Source organism: Mus caroli, chromosome 17 (genome assembly GCF_900094665.2).
Source record: "Mus caroli chromosome 17, CAROLI_EIJ_v1.1, whole genome shotgun sequence".
NCBI lineage: Eukaryota > Metazoa > Chordata > Mammalia > Rodentia > Muridae > Mus > Mus caroli.
In genome coordinates, this window is record NC_034586.1 from 70,252,303 (window position 1) to 70,269,847 (window position 17,545).

General features: G+C 44.1%; 1 protein-coding gene across 4 annotated transcripts in view; it reads left to right on the top strand.

The window, feature by feature from the left end:
- Window positions 1-528: 528 nt before the first annotated feature.
- Window positions 529-17,545, top strand: part of Spast (spastin) — a 48,009-nt gene continuing 30,992 nt past the window's right edge. For 2 of the 4 annotated variants that reach the window (XM_021149272.2, XM_029471301.1), the window contains exons 1-3: window positions 529-1,155; window positions 11,622-11,708; window positions 15,750-15,833. In XM_021149272.2, the coding sequence (XP_021004931.1) occupies window positions 741-1,155; window positions 11,622-11,708; window positions 15,750-15,833 (586 nt within the window). In that variant the 5' untranslated portion in view covers window positions 529-740. The remainder of the gene's footprint in view (window positions 1,156-11,621; window positions 11,709-15,749; window positions 15,834-17,545) is intronic. The other 2 variants (XM_021149273.2, XM_029471302.1) reach the window with 1 other exon arrangement.

The following is a 17,545-nucleotide window of genomic DNA, read 5'->3' on the forward strand; positions in this document are numbered from 1 at the left end:
ATGATGCACACCTGTAGTCCTAGTTTTGGGGAGACGGAGGCAGAAGGATCAGGAGTTGAAGGCCTTCTTCCTCAGCTACAAGAGGAGGAGTTGGAGCATGGAGTAGATACCTTGTCTCACACAAAGGCAAACAACCGCACTGCGGGACAGCAGACCTGAGCACTAGTAAAGCCACTCAAACGCTGTTAACCCCCATTTTTAAATTTACTATCAAAGCTCCCTGTTCCAATTCTTCAAAAGCCGAAGAACCTGCCGAGCGACGAACCCCTGGGACCATCGCAAGTCAAACCGCGCCTACAGAACTGAGGTTCCCAGAGAAAGGGGCATAGCAGGGGCGTGGGGGGTGGGAGGATGCCGCACATGCGCACAAGCTCCCAGGTCAACAAAGACGGCGGCGTACGCGCGCGCACCAGAGCGGCCCATCGAGGACGTGCGCGTGCCCGGCCGCCGCAGCGAGGTGCCAGCGGCCCAGGGGACTGAAGGAAAGGAGGGGCAGGAGCCACCGGCCGCGGCGGGAGGAGGAGGAGGAGGAGGAGACGGGGTTGTGCTCCTGGGCAGCGGAGGAGCGAGGGGCGGGGCCGGCGAGCGGCGCGTGCAGGTGCCAGGCTCCCGGGCTCCGGCGGGCGCGCGAGCGGCTCCGTGGGCCCCCGCCGCCGCAGTGGCAGTGGCCGCCGCCGCCGCTTGGTCGCCGTCGGTCTGCGGGAAGCGGGTTATGGCGGCGGCGGCAGTGGGAGCTGTGAATGAGTTCTCCGGCCGGACGACGGAAGAAGAAAGGCTCGGGCGGCGCGAGCCCGGCGCCCGCCAGGCCTCCGCCCCCCGCCGCGGTCCCCGCCCCTGCCGCCGGCCCGGCCCCTGCGGCCGGCTCGCCGCCTAAGCGGAACCCGTCTTCCTTCTCGTCCCCGCTGGTCGTCGGCTTCGCCCTGCTGCGCCTGCTGGCCTGCCACCTGGGGCTCCTCTTCGCGTGGCTCTGCCAGCGCTTCTCCCGCGCCCTCATGGCCGCCAAGAGGAGCTCCGGGACCGCGCCGGCGCCCGCCTCGCCCTCGCCCTCGCCCCCAGCGCCCGGACCGGGTGGCGAGGCCGAGAGCGTCCGCGTCTTCCACAAGCAGGCCTTCGAGTACATCTCCATTGCCCTGCGCATCGACGAGGAAGAGAAAGGTACTACTGGGGGTGCTGGAGGGCGGCCGGCCGGGGAGGACGCCACCTGCGTCCCTTTCCTGCACCCCCAGAGTTGATCTGCCTCGGGAGTCCGAGTCCCCACAGGCCAGACCCTGCTGTGCGACGCCTAGTTAGTTGATCCTCACCCCTTTCAGGGCGCCCTGACTCGACTTTGTTTCAGCACCCCCACACTTGTGCATGACCCAAGTCCCCGTGAGACACCCAGGCGTGCTGGTGACAGTGACAGTTGGCCTAGAGTGACCACACGGGATTCTTTCTAACACTGTAAACAGTGTTGCTTTCTCTGAGCTGGGCTTCCAAAAGGTTTTGGTATCGAAACAGCTGGATATAAACTTCAATGAGAAGAGTTCTGTAGTGTTTGGAGAGAGAAAAAAAAAGGGGGGGGGGAGTGTTGACTTGGATTTGAAAGGGATTGCTCCTTATACTTAGAGCCGGATTTGCCATATTCTGAAGTTTCATGAATTATTTTTACCAATATAGTGAGTCTTGAAGATTTCTTTTTTATTGAGCTGTATTTCAACCGCTAGTTGCTTTAGTTTTTATTATTTTATTATTTTTATTTTATTCCAAGGCACTCTCGAGTTTCTAAATTTTAATGTTAAAATTATTAAATGAATGAGTTGGGTAAACAGGCATATATCATTCTCCCATAGAAGCTAAAACAAACGCTCCTGCCTCGCAGTGAAGGCAGGAATACTGCATACTTCAGGTTTCCTTCAAGCAACATCTTTTCTTCGCCTTTCTGTGTGGCAGGCATTGTCAATTCATTTTGCATGTGTCTTTGATCCTCACAATAATTCTGAGGTCAGAGTACTATCAGTACAGGTCTTTTACAGATGAAATTACTACTTACAAGATGGAAACAGGTGACCCCAAATCTATGCTAATCATTAATTGAAAACTTGTGTGGGAAATGCTAAGTGGGGTTTAGAAAGCCTTATGTCTCTTATTGTCACCCACAGCGTTCTCCAAAGCAGCCCAGATGCCCTAACCTAACCTGGCTCAGTGGAAACTGAACAGTTTAGTTCTCGTACAGTGTGACTTCCACTCTCACCCCCAGAGACGGTGCTAGTGTTTAGGTCCTGTTTACACATTTCTGTTGTGGGGCCTAAGGATAAACAGGGGATATGGTGAAAGACGCAGCTCTCCGTGATTTTGGAGTTCGAAGCAGTAGCAGACACAGGAGAAGAATAGTCTGTGTTTGTGAGAGCAAGCTTTTTGTGCTTTGCTCTTCAGTACTTTTTAGGAGTATACAGTGATCACTTGGGGAAGATGGAGAAGGCAGTCCTCCTTTCATCCCTGAGATGAGAGCAGATCCCTTAGGAGTTTGAGGATGTAGTTCAGTGATAATGTGTGCTAGGAGGCTTCAGAGCTTCGGTTTCCTTCTTAGTGTCTTGGAAACAAAGCTAACAAACAAACATTTAAAAAAATTAGTTACATCCATTTTCTGTTACAAAAGAAATAAAGCCGGAGTCAGTGGTGGGATCAGCACTTAGGAGGCAGAGGCAGGCGGAGCTCTGTGAGTTCCAGGGCAGCCTGGCCTACGAGTTCCAGGCCAGCCAGGGCTACACAGAGAAAGCCTGTCTTGAAAAACTAAAAAAAAAAAAAAAAAAAAAAAAAAAGAAATAAAGCTGGGGTGGGGAGTAGTGGCACAGACAAGCTGTAACCTTAGCCCTCGGGACAGTGAAGACTGCTGCCGTAGGCTACATAGCAAGACCTCGTTTCGGAACAAAGCAAAAAGTAAATGGACTCTGTATTTTCATGGTTCTCTTCTAGCCTAAAGTTTTCCCCCTTAGCTTATGAGAAAATTTTGTCGCCTAGTTTTAATTCCATAATTGAAAAAGAGTTCACATTTGAAGTCTGTCAGCCTGTCGGCTACATTTCACAACTCGGAGCTCACTCCCAAGCGAAGTTAGTTTTCTTTCCACTGCATACAAATCTGTGAACAGACAGACTGAATTGAGTATGCAGTTTTCAGAGGCTCTCTGACTCGAGCACACTGTCAGCAGGTGGCCATGTCTTACATTGCCATCCATTAGAAATGTCACTCGCCGAATGTGTGCAGTGCCCAGGGAGGTTAGAGGATGGATCCCCTGGGACTGGAGTTCAGTACTGAGCCCAGCCGGAGTCTCTGCAGGAGCAACCAGTAATCCTTTACTGAGCCATCTCTCAAGCTTTGAATTTTGTAGGCATTCTAATGGTTGAACCTCTTTGAAAGAGTGATAGTCTATGACATCCATTTATACACGAAGAATAAAATTAAAGAGAGGGCTCAAAGCAGCAGAACGAAGAACAGAGTTAGGTGGCCAAACTTAATACAGGCTCGCTCTTTGACTTTATTTATTTGAGATTATAATTACATCACTTCTCCCTTTCCTTTTCTCAAACTCTCCCATGTATCCTTCCTTGTTCTCTGTCAAGCGTATATAATTTCATACTGATTAGTATTTCTCTCTTTCTCTTTGTTTTTGTTTTTGTTTTGGGGACAGGGTTTGTCTAGCCTTGGTTGTCCTGGAACTTGCTCTATAGACCAGGCTGGCCTCCAACTCAGAGATCTTCTGCTTCTACCTCCCGAGTGCTGGGATTAAAGTTGTGCACCACCACTGTCTGGCTGATGTTGCTCTCTTTTTAATACTAGAAAAGAGCCAGTCCAGATACTTGAGGGAAAGAGTTGTAGTCATGGGTTGGATTAACTAAAACGTGACCTAGTACGTTTTGTGTGATTTCTATTGATGGACAAGTGTGAGATCTCCTAGGTAATACAGAGGTGGAGGTTCAGAAGGCGTGGCTCGATTGGTAGTACCTAACTGTAAGGGCCACAGTGTGCTGTGGGAAAGAAAGTGAACCAGTTTTTCAGGATGTTGTAGGTTGAGACATCTGGCATCAAGAGCAGAAGTATCTAAATAAAATAGTCCCCATCAGTTACAGTTTTTAGACAATTTTATTTACTAATTTTCCTGTGTGTGTGTGTGTGTTCGCCTGGGTGTACGTGGGTGCAAATGTGCCATACTGTGCATGTGGAGGTCAGAGGTTAACCTGTGCAGGTTAGTTCTGTCCTACCAGGGGGGACCCCAGGATCAAACTCAGGTTGTCAGGTTATCTTAGTCATGTACGTATCTGGGCTTATAGTTCCAGTGTGCTGAGTTTATCACCCCGTTGGTAAGGAGGCATGACAGTAGGCAGGGAGGCATGTGGCTGGAGTAGCAAGCTGAGCACTCATATCTGTACCGTAAGCAAGAACAGAGAAAATGAACTGAGGAAATGGGAGTCTTGAAACTCTAAAAGCCCACCCCCAGTGGTACTCTTCCTCCAGCAAGGCGACCCCTCTCCACTTCCCAGACAGCACCAAAGAGCACCGGGTGTTTAAATACACATTCTCACTCAAGCTACCACACCATAGAATTGTCTAATTTTATCGTTTGTTTTGGCTGTCCTGGAACTCACTTTGTAGACCAGACTGACTTTAAATTCAGAGATCCATCTACCTGCTGCTGGGGTTAAAGGTGTGTGCCTCCGCTTCCGGTAGTGATTTTCTAATTTTGTATAATTCAGTATTGTACATTATTTGAAACACACAAAAGCCTGTCCGCATCCATCTTCATAGACTGCGTGCAGAGAGAAGTCAGTGGTTCCTTTCTTTCCTGGAAAGTGTACAGTGTACCATGTGGGAAGGGTTAACTTAGACTTCGTTTCCTCTTGCTTGTTGACTACGCTTCAGTGGACTGTGGTGGGTCTCACTGGTGCCCAGCACTTAGGAAGCTGAGGCAGGATGGTTAACGAAGCTTGAGGGCAGCTTGAACTGCACAGTAAGCGCTACAAAACCCCGCTTCAAAAACCTGAAAGACTAAAAGGATTCTTTTTGAAATTCTCCTTGATTAGACATAAAACATGAGAACCACCACAGGTTAAAGGTCTGTATGGGGAGTTGGTAAGCTGCACAGGGATTTACCAACCATGATGGGACCCTGCTGCAAAGGCCTCCCAATTAGAAAATAGAAAAAATAATGCAAGAACATTAGAGTTTTTCATAAGCATCTGTCTTACTGACTTCTCAATATTCAGTGTTATTTGCAAAAATAAAAAATAAAAAGATCAAAAGACAGCTACTATTGGAGACTTTATGCCTTGTTTGGTTTCTGTTTTGTTTTCTTAAATGGGTGGTAGTGGCACATGCCTTAAATCCCAGCACTTGGACTTGGGAGGAAGAGACAGGTGGATCTCAGGGTTTGAGGCCAGCCTGGTGTACAGAGTTAGTTCCAGGAACACCTAAGACTACACAGAGAGATCTGTCTTCAAAAACAAAAACAAAACAAAACAAAAAAGTACCAAAACTTTTTTTTCGTTTCTTTTCTGCTTTTTTTTGTTTGTTTTTGTTTTGGTTGATTGGTTTGGTTTGGATTGTTTTGGTTTTTTTTTATTTTTTTAAGATTTATTTATTTTTTATTATATGTGAGTACACTGTAGCTGTCTTCAGACATTCCAGAAGAGGGCGCCAGATCTCGTTGCGGATGGTTGTGAGCCACCATGTGGTTGCTGGGATTTGAACTCTGGACCTTCGGAAGAGCAGTCGGGTGCTCTTACCCACTGAGCCATCTCACCAGCCCCCAGTTTTTTTTTTTTTTTCTCTCTCTGTTTTTTTGAAACAGGGTTTCTCTTGTATAACCTTAGCTATCCTGGAACTTACAATCTGTCTTTAAATCCAGAGGTTCACCTGCCTCTGCCTCCTAAATTCTGGAATTAAAGGCATGTGCTCCACTGCCCAGCTTAAAACTGTTTGTTTAGCCATTCATTTATCTATTTGTTTAGTTTTTTTCTCTTTTCTTTTCTAGACTTTATGTAGTCTTGACTATCCTGGAACTGTGTAGACCAGGCTCGCCTTAAATTCAAGAGATCCGGTTGCCTCTGCCTCCCTAGTTCTGGGATTAAGTTGGGTAGTGTGCTACCACTACCCAATTTAAGGCACATACACCAGTATGTGTACCAACAGAGGTAGGAAGAGGGAGTCTGATTCCCTTGGGATAGGAGTTACAGATAGAAGATCGTGAGCCACCAAGTCAGTGCTGGGAATTGAGTCAGGGTTCTTTCTGTGAAGGGCAGCTTGTGCTCTTAACTGCTGAGCCCTCTCTCCATCCCTTGGTTAGTTAGTTTATTTTTGTCACAATGTATGTGGCTAATGTGGCCCTTGGATGGTTTTGTTATTCTGTTATTCCTGGTTAAATATGTAGATGAAGGAATTCTGGGTCATGTAGCAGATAGGCTAACTAGCATAGGAAAGAACCAGGCTCTTTACTGAGTTAATGGCACTAGCTGGTGTGAGGGCAGCAAATGTGACATTGTGGTTCTTTGCCTTTTGTATTAGATTGTTTTGTTTCTGTGTAGTTGGTTTCTTAGTCACTGTTCTATTGCTGTGGAGAGACAACCAGGACCAAGGCAACTCTCATAAAAGATAGGATTTAATTGCAGTTTTCAAAGACTTAGTCATGGTGGGGGAATGGAGGTGCTCATGGTGCTGGAGTAGTAGCTGAGAGTTGCATCCTGATTCACAGGCAGAGAGTGAAGCATGGGTGCTCTTGTGGTCTTTTGAAGTCTCAAAGCCCACCCCCTGTGACACACTTCCTCCAATATGGTCCCATCTACTCCAACAGTGCCACACCTCCTAATCCTTCTAATTCTTTCAAAGCTTTCCACTCCCTGGTGAGTAACCATTCAAAGCTGGGAGCCTATGAGGGCCATTCTAATTCAGTCACCACAGCTGGTTTGGTTTTTGTTTTATTTTATTTATTTATTTATTTATTTATTTAGAGACAGGGTTTCTCTGTATAGCCCTGGCTGTCCTGGAACTCACTTTGTAGACCAGACTGGTCTCGAACTCAGAAATCCGCCTGCCTCTGCCTCCCTAGTGCTGGGATTAAAGGCGTGTGCCACCACGCCCGGCCTGGGTGGTTTATTTATTTATTTATTTTTATTTATTTATTTATTTTTTTTAGGTTTTTGTTTTAAATTTAGATGTGTATGGGCATTTAGTTGGATCTCTATTTGGGTGAACCAGTATTTACTTACTGGTTTGGCAAGTATTCATCTCTGAGCTACATCTCTAGACCTCATTTTATAAAAAAAAGAAGAACGTATTTTGTGTGTACGGGGCAGGAGAGTGGAATGGAGCATGCATGCCTGCCATAGTGTGTGCCTGTGGAGGTCAGTCTGAGACCCGGGTTTTAATTTGTCTTCTCTAACAAGTGGAGGTATTAGGTGTCTTTCATGTTCTTCTTACCACTTTCCACCTCTGGAAACATAGATGTTTCATGTTACCCACTTGGGAATGTGAGATTGAATTGAGGACATTGTACATGCTAGGCACATGCTTGACCACCAGATTGTGTCCTGGGTTGTTTGGCCATTGTTTTTAAGATTTATTTATATACCTATTTATTCATTTTATGTACATTGTAGCTTGATTGTGAACCTTCATGTGGTTGTTGGGAATTGAATTTTTTGGTTTTTCAGGACAGGGTTTCTCTGTGTAGCCCTGGCTGTCCTGGAACTCACTTTGTAGACTAGGCTGGCCTCGAACTCAGAAATCCGCCTGCCTCTGCCTCCCGAGTGCTGGGCTAGAATCTTTTTAAAAAACTTTCCATGCCGGGCGTGGTGGCGCACGCCTTTAATCCCAGCACTTGGGAGGCAGAGGCAGGCGGATTTCTGAGTTCGAGGCCAGCCTGGTCTACAAAGTGAGTTCCAGGACAGCCAGGGCTATACAGAGAAACCCTGTCTTGAAAAACAAACCAAAAACAAAAACAAAAACAAAACCCCAAAACAACAACAAAAACAAAAGAAATGTGTGTTTTCTGATAGCTGCAGCCTACAGATTGAGAAGCACTGGTTTAGTAGACAGAGGTACCTGCCTGCAAACTTGATGACATAAGCTATCCAGGACCTACGTGGTAGAGAGAATTGACACTTACCAGTTGTTCTCTGACCCCCACAGGGGTGCTGTTACAGGGACACATCCACACACATAACACTAAACAGATAAATGTAATAAGAAAAAATGTAAGTAAGAAGAATGTGTAGATTAGAGCAGCTCTGTTAAGCATTGTCCATGTGGTGAGTGGAAAACCTGATACTGTTGTAGTTGATCAGTGTATATGCTAGAGAAACTGCAGATGGGTGTTAGGGACAGAATGGTCATTGCAGCACTATTTAAAAAAAGAACTAGGTCCATGTTTGATATGTTTTTGGGAAGAGAACTGGGTATTTAGCTCAGGGATTGGACATGTTAAGCAGGTGTTTTGCCACTGAACTCCAGCCTCACCCTTAATTTTTTTTTTTTTTTTTTTTTTTTTAGACAGGGTTTCTCTGTGTAACCCTGGCTGTCCTGGAACTCACTCTGTAGACCAGGCTGGCCTTGAACTCAGAAATCCCTCTGCCTCTGCCTCCCAAGTGCTGGGATCAAAGATGTGTGACACCACTGCTCGGCCTAGCCCTTAATTTTTAATATTTTTAAAAGCATTTTTCTTTATTATTTTATGCATATGAGTGTTTTGTTTATATGTAATTTTACACCACATGTGTGCCTAGTATTCAAGAGATTCTAAGAGGGCATTCCTTCTCCTGGACTGGAGTTAGAGACGTTATGAGCTACCATGTGGGAGCTGGGATCCCAGCTCTGGTCCTATGCAAGAACAAGTGCTCTTAACCCTTGGGCCAGTGCTCCGGCTCTAGGATCCTTCTCTGCTTAGTGTCTTACCTTTTCATTGCAGTGCTGGGGGTGAAACCCAGGCCTTACTCCAATGAGCCAGCGTCCCACCACCGAATAGCGTGTTCCCTTTCATGTAATAACTGTTTCAACAATTTAAAAATACTTAAACAGAACATTTTATTTATTTTGTGAGTATTGTCGTGGTGCAAGTATGGAAGTTAGATAACCACTTGTGGGAATCTCTTTTCTCCTTCTACCATATAAGTCCTGGGTATCAATCTCAAGTTGTCAGCCTCAGCGTCAGGCTTTTCCCCCTCTGATCTGTCTCACCAGCCCTTCAGTAGCTTTTAATATAGAAAATGGCTAAATTACCAGGTTAATATACTATATCTCACTATAGCAATCTCACGAGTGAACCCTACCCACAGAGCTGTCTCTGGGTAGATGCTTGCTGCACAAGCTTAGGTCCTGACTTCAGGTCTCCAGCATCCATGTGAAAGCCAGATGTGGTTGGCTATCCCAGCACTGGAGTACTTAGAGACAGTGGCTCTCCGGGAATCTGTGGCCAGGCATTCTTACCCAGAGTAGTAAGTACCAGGTTAAATGAGAGTTGCTGTCTCAAAAAAGTCAAGAAGGCCTGGTGGAACACACGACAGGTAAAAGCTCTTGTTGCCCAAGCCTGGCATCCTGTTGGATTCCCTAAAGCCATGTAAAGAGGGAAGTTAGAGGACTACACCAAGTTGCCTTGTGCTCTCCACACACATGCTGTGTCATGTGTAACAATGCCTCGGCCCGTGTGGTAACCTGTAAGGTAGAGAGCAATAGAAGAAGATAGTGGACATCAGCCTTGGTCTTCCATTTGCGCAGGAAAGGGCTTGTGCCCTGCACAGACATAAATGAAAGGTAGGAGTCTCTGCATGCGCTTTTAATCCTAGCACTCTGGAGGCCGAGGCAGCTGTATCTGAGTTCAAGGCCAGTCTGGTGTATATAGTGAGTTAGTTCCAGGACAGCCAGGACTACCTAGAGAGACCCCGTCTCAGACAAAACAAAACAAAACAAGAAATATTACAAGTATTGGTGAATATAGTAGAAATGCCTGTCCTAGAAAGATTTGTACTGGGATCATGATAGTGGCTTCTTAGAAGGGAGAGCTCCACTGCAAAGGAGCTAACTCCCTTCTACTTGCTACGATTTATCCACTTTGGTATTAAAATTGTACAGAAATCAGACAATGCTAGTGATACTCTCATCACGCAGAATGTAAATACCATTACACTGTGTTTTCTTTTTTCCAAGTAAAAAACCCAGCAATGCATGTGAGCAGGTAGTTTCTTATTGAAAATGGGGCATTAAAGCCAGGTATGTGGCACCCTGATAAGTCTTAGCTTGTCATCCTCAGCTATATATGTATTTTAAGACCAGCCTGGGTTACAAAGACTTCATTTCAAAAAAAAGAAGAAAAAAGGAAGATAAACATCCAAAGTTTCAGTTGTTTTATTATAAACTGAGGAAGGCTCTTGTAGCCTAGGCTAGCCTCAGACTTGCTCTGTAGTTGAGGAAGACCTTGAACTTGTGAACTTCTTGCCACCATGTCCAGGTTGATTTATAACAAGCTTTTAATAATTGCTTCATGTGCCATTATCAACTGCTTTTTAAATACATACTGTTTACTAGGCAGAGTGAAAACATATTGTCAGAAGTAAGAAATTACCAAGTGTATGGGCTGATTTATTTGGGGGATAACAAGGAAAGGGAGGAACACGCCTTTAATCCCATTTCTAGGAGGCAGAAGCTACAGATCTCTGAGTTCAAGGCTAGCCTGGCCTGCACAGTGAGAGCTACACAAAATTTTTCTTAATAAGGCAGGTGGGGATGGGTCACTTGGGGAATAGAGAATACACATTCATAAAGAAGTATTTCTTAGTTGTATATGGGATCTACAAAAAGATTTCATTCTGTTTTGTGATAATGGCAGTTGTGTTGAAAATGCCAGACATAGCCAGGCAGTGGTGGTGCACGCCTTTAATCCCAGCATTTGGGAGGCAGAGGCAGGGGGATTTCTGAGTTCGAGGGCAGCCTGGTCTGCAGAGTGAGTTCTAGGACAGCCAGGACTACACAGAGAAACCCTGTCTCGAAAAACCAAAAAAAAAAAAAAAAAAAAAAAAGGAGAAGCAGCAGCAGCCGCCGCCAGACATGATGGTGCACACCTTTAATCCCAGCACTCAGGAAGCAGAGGCTGGAGGATCTCTAAGTTTGAGGCCAACCTGGTGTACAGAGTGAGTTTCAGGGCAGCTGGGGCTACACAGAAAAACCCCGTCTTCAGAACAAAACACAACATCCTAACATTTGGGGCCAGAGATATGGTTCAGTGGCAAAAGGGCTTAAATGCCAAACCTGGTGATCTGAGTTCAGTCCCCAGGGCCTGTATGTAGAAGGAAAGAAACCAGTTCCCATGGTTTTTCTGCTTCCCATGTGCACGTGTGAGCACGTGTGGCACGTGTGCTCCCTCTCTTACACACACTATCAATACATAATGTAACTTAGAGAACCTAAAATTGTGAGAAACATTGGGACTATAGTCTCCCTGCTGGAGAGACAGACATATTAAGATAGAAGTCAAATGGTGGGTGATGCTTCTCAGACTTACCACAGCCTCTTCCTGTGTCATCTCTCAGTATGATACCTGGGACAGTGGATGCTACATTGTCTTACTCATGACATATACAAATAATGATTTTTATTTTTAAAGCAGGACAGAAGGAACAAGCTGTGGAATGGTATAAGAAAGGTATCGAAGAACTGGAAAAAGGAATTGCCGTTATAGTTACGGGCCAAGGTGGGTAAGACATATAGTTTGTATTTGCACCCCAATTCTACAGTAGTCCCTCCTTCCAAATCCCATCTTCTTGGGGACCCTGCAAGGGCTCCTAGTGGAGTAAACCGAATGTACTGCCATGCTCTAAGTACTAATCCCCAGGACAGCTGCTGAGTGACCTCAGGGGGACAGCACATGGAGCTTGGGGACTTTGGACAAAGATTCATCATTATGATGGAATAGATCAGGTAAAGGTGAAATGTTATGAATTCTACACACAGCTCAACATTTATAAATTGTTTATTTTTGCAGTTCTCCATTTATTTATTTTGGACTGTAAGGGATCACAGGTAACTGAAAGGTCTGAAAGCACAAGGGCGGGGCTATTACTGAATTTATATAATTACCCTCTTTTAGATATGTTTACCTCAGTGACTATATTTTATTTCTTGATGTCATTGCTAATATTTGTGAATATATGGTACTGGGTATCCTAAAAGTGAAATTAAGTAAAGTCTCAAACATGACTTAATATAGCAGGCAGGAATATACTCTATGATCCTTATGCAAGCAACAATAAGTGATCAGCTGGTGGTCAATTACTGAATAGTTGTTTATCAGTCACATGTGTTGTCCCTGTTTTTGATGCTAGTACTGGTGTTTGTCTCACACACCACAGCATGTCCCTTCTCTGATTCTATCCCCAGCCTGGCATCGGGTTTTATGGTTTTTAGTGTGTGTTAGCATATAAATAAGGCACACACCTTTAGTCGGAGCACTAGGAAGGCAAGAGGACCTCTGAGAGTCTAAAGCCAGTCTGAGCTATGTAATGGAACCCTATCTCAAAATAAACAAAATACAATAAATTGGAAATGTCTTGTTAAGATTTATGTTTGACTCTTTTAAACAAAACAGTTTGGTTTAAATTAAAATCAAATTTGTATTATGATCTAAGCCAGCACTTGTGGGGTGTGAGTGGAAAAGCCTGGGCTATACAGTGAGACCTGTAATCCAAAACAAAACAGAAATAAACTTAGAGCCTAACATCTATGTAGTGAACAATCCTTGGATACTTGCTGTCTCTCAGCAATCTCTAAACGCCTATATAGATAGAGCATCTGGTTTTTATGGTAACTCTGTGCTTTGTCCTTATTTTCAGATGAGAAGCATGACATACAGAGATGTAATTCAACTAAGGTTTCACGGCTAGCAAGTTTGAGAAAGTCAAATTTGAATAGAAGCAGCTAGATGGCAGAGACTGAATTCTTTATTCTCTCCTGCTCCTCCTCCTCTTCTTCTTCCTCTTCCTTTTGTTCCTCCTCCTCCTCCTCTTCTTTTTCTTTGTTTGTTCAGTTTTTCAAGACAGTTTTTCTCTGTGTAGCTCTGCCTTTCCTGGAGCTAGCTCTGTAGTCCAAGCTGGCCTCAAACTCAAAGATCCCCCTGCCTCTGCCTTCTCAGTTCTGGAATAAAGGCATGTGCCACCACTCCTTGTTGCAGTAAATCTCCAACCCAAATATGCCCCGGCAATGAAAACACAACACAGGTAATATGATTACATGCTGTGCGCCTAGATTGGGCTGATCTACCGCTACACTACCATCTTCCACATCTATGAGACCCCTTAGAACTTGGGGTTTCTCCAGGCCATGTGCTTCTGCTCCGCTATCCTTCATCTTCCTCCTCCTCTGCATCCTCTCCCTCTTCCATTTTCTCCTCCTCTCTCCACCTTCCCTTTTATCTGCCCAATCATCAGCTCTCCTTTATTTTACAAATTAAGGTGGGAAGCAGGTTTACAGGAAATCACCTGATTGCTAACTCATTCCTTGTTCATAGCCACTCACTGGAGAATGGAATTATCAAATATAATTAGCCCCAGGGCTACCTACAACAACTCCTGGCTCTTTTTTTTTTTCTTTTTTTTTTTTAATATTTATTTTTATTTTGTGTATAGTTGTTTTGCCTGCATGTATATTTGTGTGCCATGTCTGTGCCTGGTACCTACAGAGGCCAGAGGAGGGCATTAGATCCCCTGGGACTGGAATTACAGATGGTTGTGAGCTGCTGTGTTGAATGCTGTGGATAGAACCTGGGTCCACCCAGTGCTCTTACCCCTGTCTGAGCCATCTCTCCAGCCCCTGGAGGCTGAACTTTTTTTTTTTTTTGGTTTTTTTGAGACAGGGTTTCTCTGTATAGTCCTGGCTGTCCTGGAACTCACTTTGTAGACCAGGCTGGCCTCGAACTCAGAAATCTGCCTGCCTCTNTTGAGACAGGGTTTCTCTGTATAGTCCTGGCTGTCCTGGAACTCACTTTGTAGACCAGGCTGGCCTCGAACTCAGAAATCTGCCTGCCTCTGCCTCCCATGGATTAAAGGGATTAAAGGCGTGCGCCACCACGCCGGACCATTTTTAACATTTCTTTAGTTCTGTTGATGCTTGAGACAGGGTCTCACTATGTAGCATTGGCTGGCCTAGAATTCAATATGTAGACCAAACTAGCCTCAAACTCAGAGACATCTGCCTGCCCCCACCTCCTAAGTTGCTGCGAATAAAGGTGTGTACCACCACCACCACCCAGCAGATCTCTTGTGTAAACAGCAGGATCTGACTTACTGCTAGAGCATTGCCTAACTTAGGTGAAGCTCTGGGAAAAACTCAAGCATTGCAGAAGTCAGTTAAGAAAGAAGTGTGAGGCTTTGATGACCATGACTTTATGAATTAAAAATATGAGTATATATGCAGGACTTTGTGAACTTCACGAAGAACTGTTAGAAGGAAATGACTCATGCCTTTTATTACTAAGAAAAAAAAAACCTCAAAGTGTGTTTTCTTCTCCCACTTAGAATTTAAGTTCTGATTATACTGAATAGATTATGTCTTTGGTCGACATCACAGCATCACTGTTTGTGACATATTCATTCATGCACAGGCTGTGACAAAGTGACTGCAGCCTGGCTGTTAGTAAGGTGGCACAGATGTCAGATCATATCCTAGCTTTGTTTGTTTATGTGTATAATGTGTGGGTGCAGTGGAGGTCAGAAGACAGGTTTCAGAGACAGTTTCAAGTTCCATGGTGGGACTTGAACTCTGGTTGTCATGTTTGCACAGCCAGCAGTTCTGCCCACTGAGCCATCTTACTAGTCTCAGTTCATAGACTGAAGTATGAGGGAAAAACTATCAAGGGCTCCATGAAATATTTATGAAATCCACAATTCTGCATCAGATTTGAAGCCAGCATGAGGAACCGTGGCAGAGAGTTTGTGAAGTAACATGTCTATGTATAATATATATAAAAGATAGGTTCACACTATAAATTCCAGTCTGGCTTTGAATTCGTGGTCCTTCTACCTCAGCCTCCAGAGATAAAAGTTTCAGGTGTTCTTTGCCTTGCCTAGCAAAAGCATTCCCTCTCCTTCCATTTTTGAGACAGGGTCTTACTCTGTGGACCAGGATGGCCAGAAACTCATCTCTCCTGACTGACTTTGAACTTGACTCGGTCTTCCAAATCCTGGGGTTAAAGTGTGAGACGCTTAGCCCACTTTTTTTTTTTTTTTAATAAAAGAATTATTTATTTATTATATGTAAGTACACTGTAGCTGTCTTCAGACATTCCAGAAGAGGGTGTCAGATCTTGTTGCGGATGGTTGTGAGCCACCATGTGGTTGCTGGGATCTGAACTCTCGACCTTCGGAAGAGCAGTCGGGTGCTCTTACCCACTGAGCCATCTCACCAGCCCCTTAGCCCACTTTTAATTTCTTTTTTTTTAAAGATTTATTTATTTATATGAGTATACTGTAGTTGTCTTCAGACACACACCAGAAGAGGGCATCAGATCCTATTCCAGATGGTTGTAAGCTACCATGTGGTTGCTGGGAATTGAACTCAGCTCCTCTGGAAGAACAGTCAGTGCTCTTAACCTCTGAGCCATCTCTCCAGCCCTTTTAATTTCTTTATAAAGAAAGACTCTGATTCTGCATGAAGGTAACTGGAGTAACCTTGAAACAAATGTTATTAAGGAAATGTCCATACTTGTTAACTAATTCTTCCTTTGGTTTTTTCCATCTAGGTGAACAGTATGAAAGAGCTAGACGCCTTCAAGCCAAAATGATGACTAATTTAGTTATGGCCAAGGACCGTTTACAACTTCTAGGTATTAACTAATGTATTCCCTAATTATCTCTGAAATATAGTTGAAATGCTTACTGACTCTTACATTGTAGATGACTGGACACACACATAGTTGAGTGATGGAGTGCTTACTTAGCATGTGCCATGTGCCGGCCCTGGGCTCAGTCTCCAGCTCCATAAGAAGGGAGGCTTCAGTGTAGGTAGAATACATTAATAGTTTCAATTTTGTTTGTTTATTTTTCAAGACAGAGTTTCTCTGTGCTGTCCTGGAACTCCCTCTGTAGACCAGGCTGGTCTTGGACTCACAGAGCTCTACTGGCCTCTGCCTCCAGAGTGCTGGGATTAAAGGTGTGCATCACCACTGGGCTATATCTGCATCTCCCTTTCATATTATTATACAACAAATTCTTAATATATTTTATTCCATTTAAAAGTGTATCATGTTTTTCTCAAAGATGCAGACTCTTTTAAAGTAAAATCATGAAATATGATCATCACTAAAAAATACCAGTAATTACGAGACAGGATCTCTCTACATGGTCTTGTCTGTCCTGGAACTCGATATTTAGACAAAGCCAGCCTCACTCACAGAGATCCTTTTGGCTATGCTTCCTGAGTGCTGAAATGATGTGCCATCATGCCCAGTGGGAATTACTTTTAATATCAACCAAAACAAGTACAAAAAATGACCAGTCTCCAGGTTTGTTATGATTTAGTAACAAATACTTGTATTATTATTATTATTTGATACAGGTCTCGGTGTGGCTCTGGCTGTCTTTGAACTTACTATGATGTAGACCAGGCGGGTCTGGAACTCACAGATTTGCCTGTTTCTTCCTTCCAAATGCTATGAATTAGAGGAGTGTACCTCTATGCTAAGCTAAAGAGTTTTAAAGTAGAGATAGATGGTAAGATTTTTCATCAGTGAGGAGCTCAGGGAAGCAAGCTGGTTTAGTTTGGGTAACTGCATTGATCTGTAGTACCTTAGTCATTTTAAAAAGAAGCATTAGTCTCTCTCAGTTATTGTAGGAGGGATAAACCCTAGGGCCTCGCACATACCACTCAGGTCCTCTACCGCCGAGCTTCATCCTCAGTTAATGCTTTAGTAATAGAGATAAACTGAAGCAAGGCCACAGTCAGTGGTCTGTGATCATTTGTTTATGTATGCATGTGTATTTACACAGGTAAAAGTGTAAATTCTATGTATATACCTATACTTTTATTTCCAATCATCAAAAAAACGTAACATTCTACTTTCTTCTGTCTTTACTATGTAATGAGTATTTCTGGTAATGAGTGTTTGGGTTAATAAAGAAGACACTAACCCAGAATTTTTTTTTTAACTTATGCTTTTACTGACACTAGTTGTGTCTCAGTGTTTTGATTTAAAGAGCATTATCATTGAGAAAAATCAGATGACCTACCTCCAGTTAACTGAAGTAAATAGAAAGGATCCAAGGTATATTGTATCAGCCACTTGTAGGATACAAAAGCTGCTCACTGCTTTGTGCTTTGTACACAAAGAGCAGCTGCTATTTAACCGGTCCCAGCGGCATGTGATACTGCACCGTAAACCAAGCATGGTGCCTACCTGTCTGACTTGAGGAATATAAGTCTAAAAGTTCCTATGTATATTCTGCTTTCTTTGTTTGCTTTACTTGTTGGGTGCTGATAATTAAACCAGAGCCTTGCACATATTGAGTGTGTATTCCACACTGAGCTACATATCTCTAG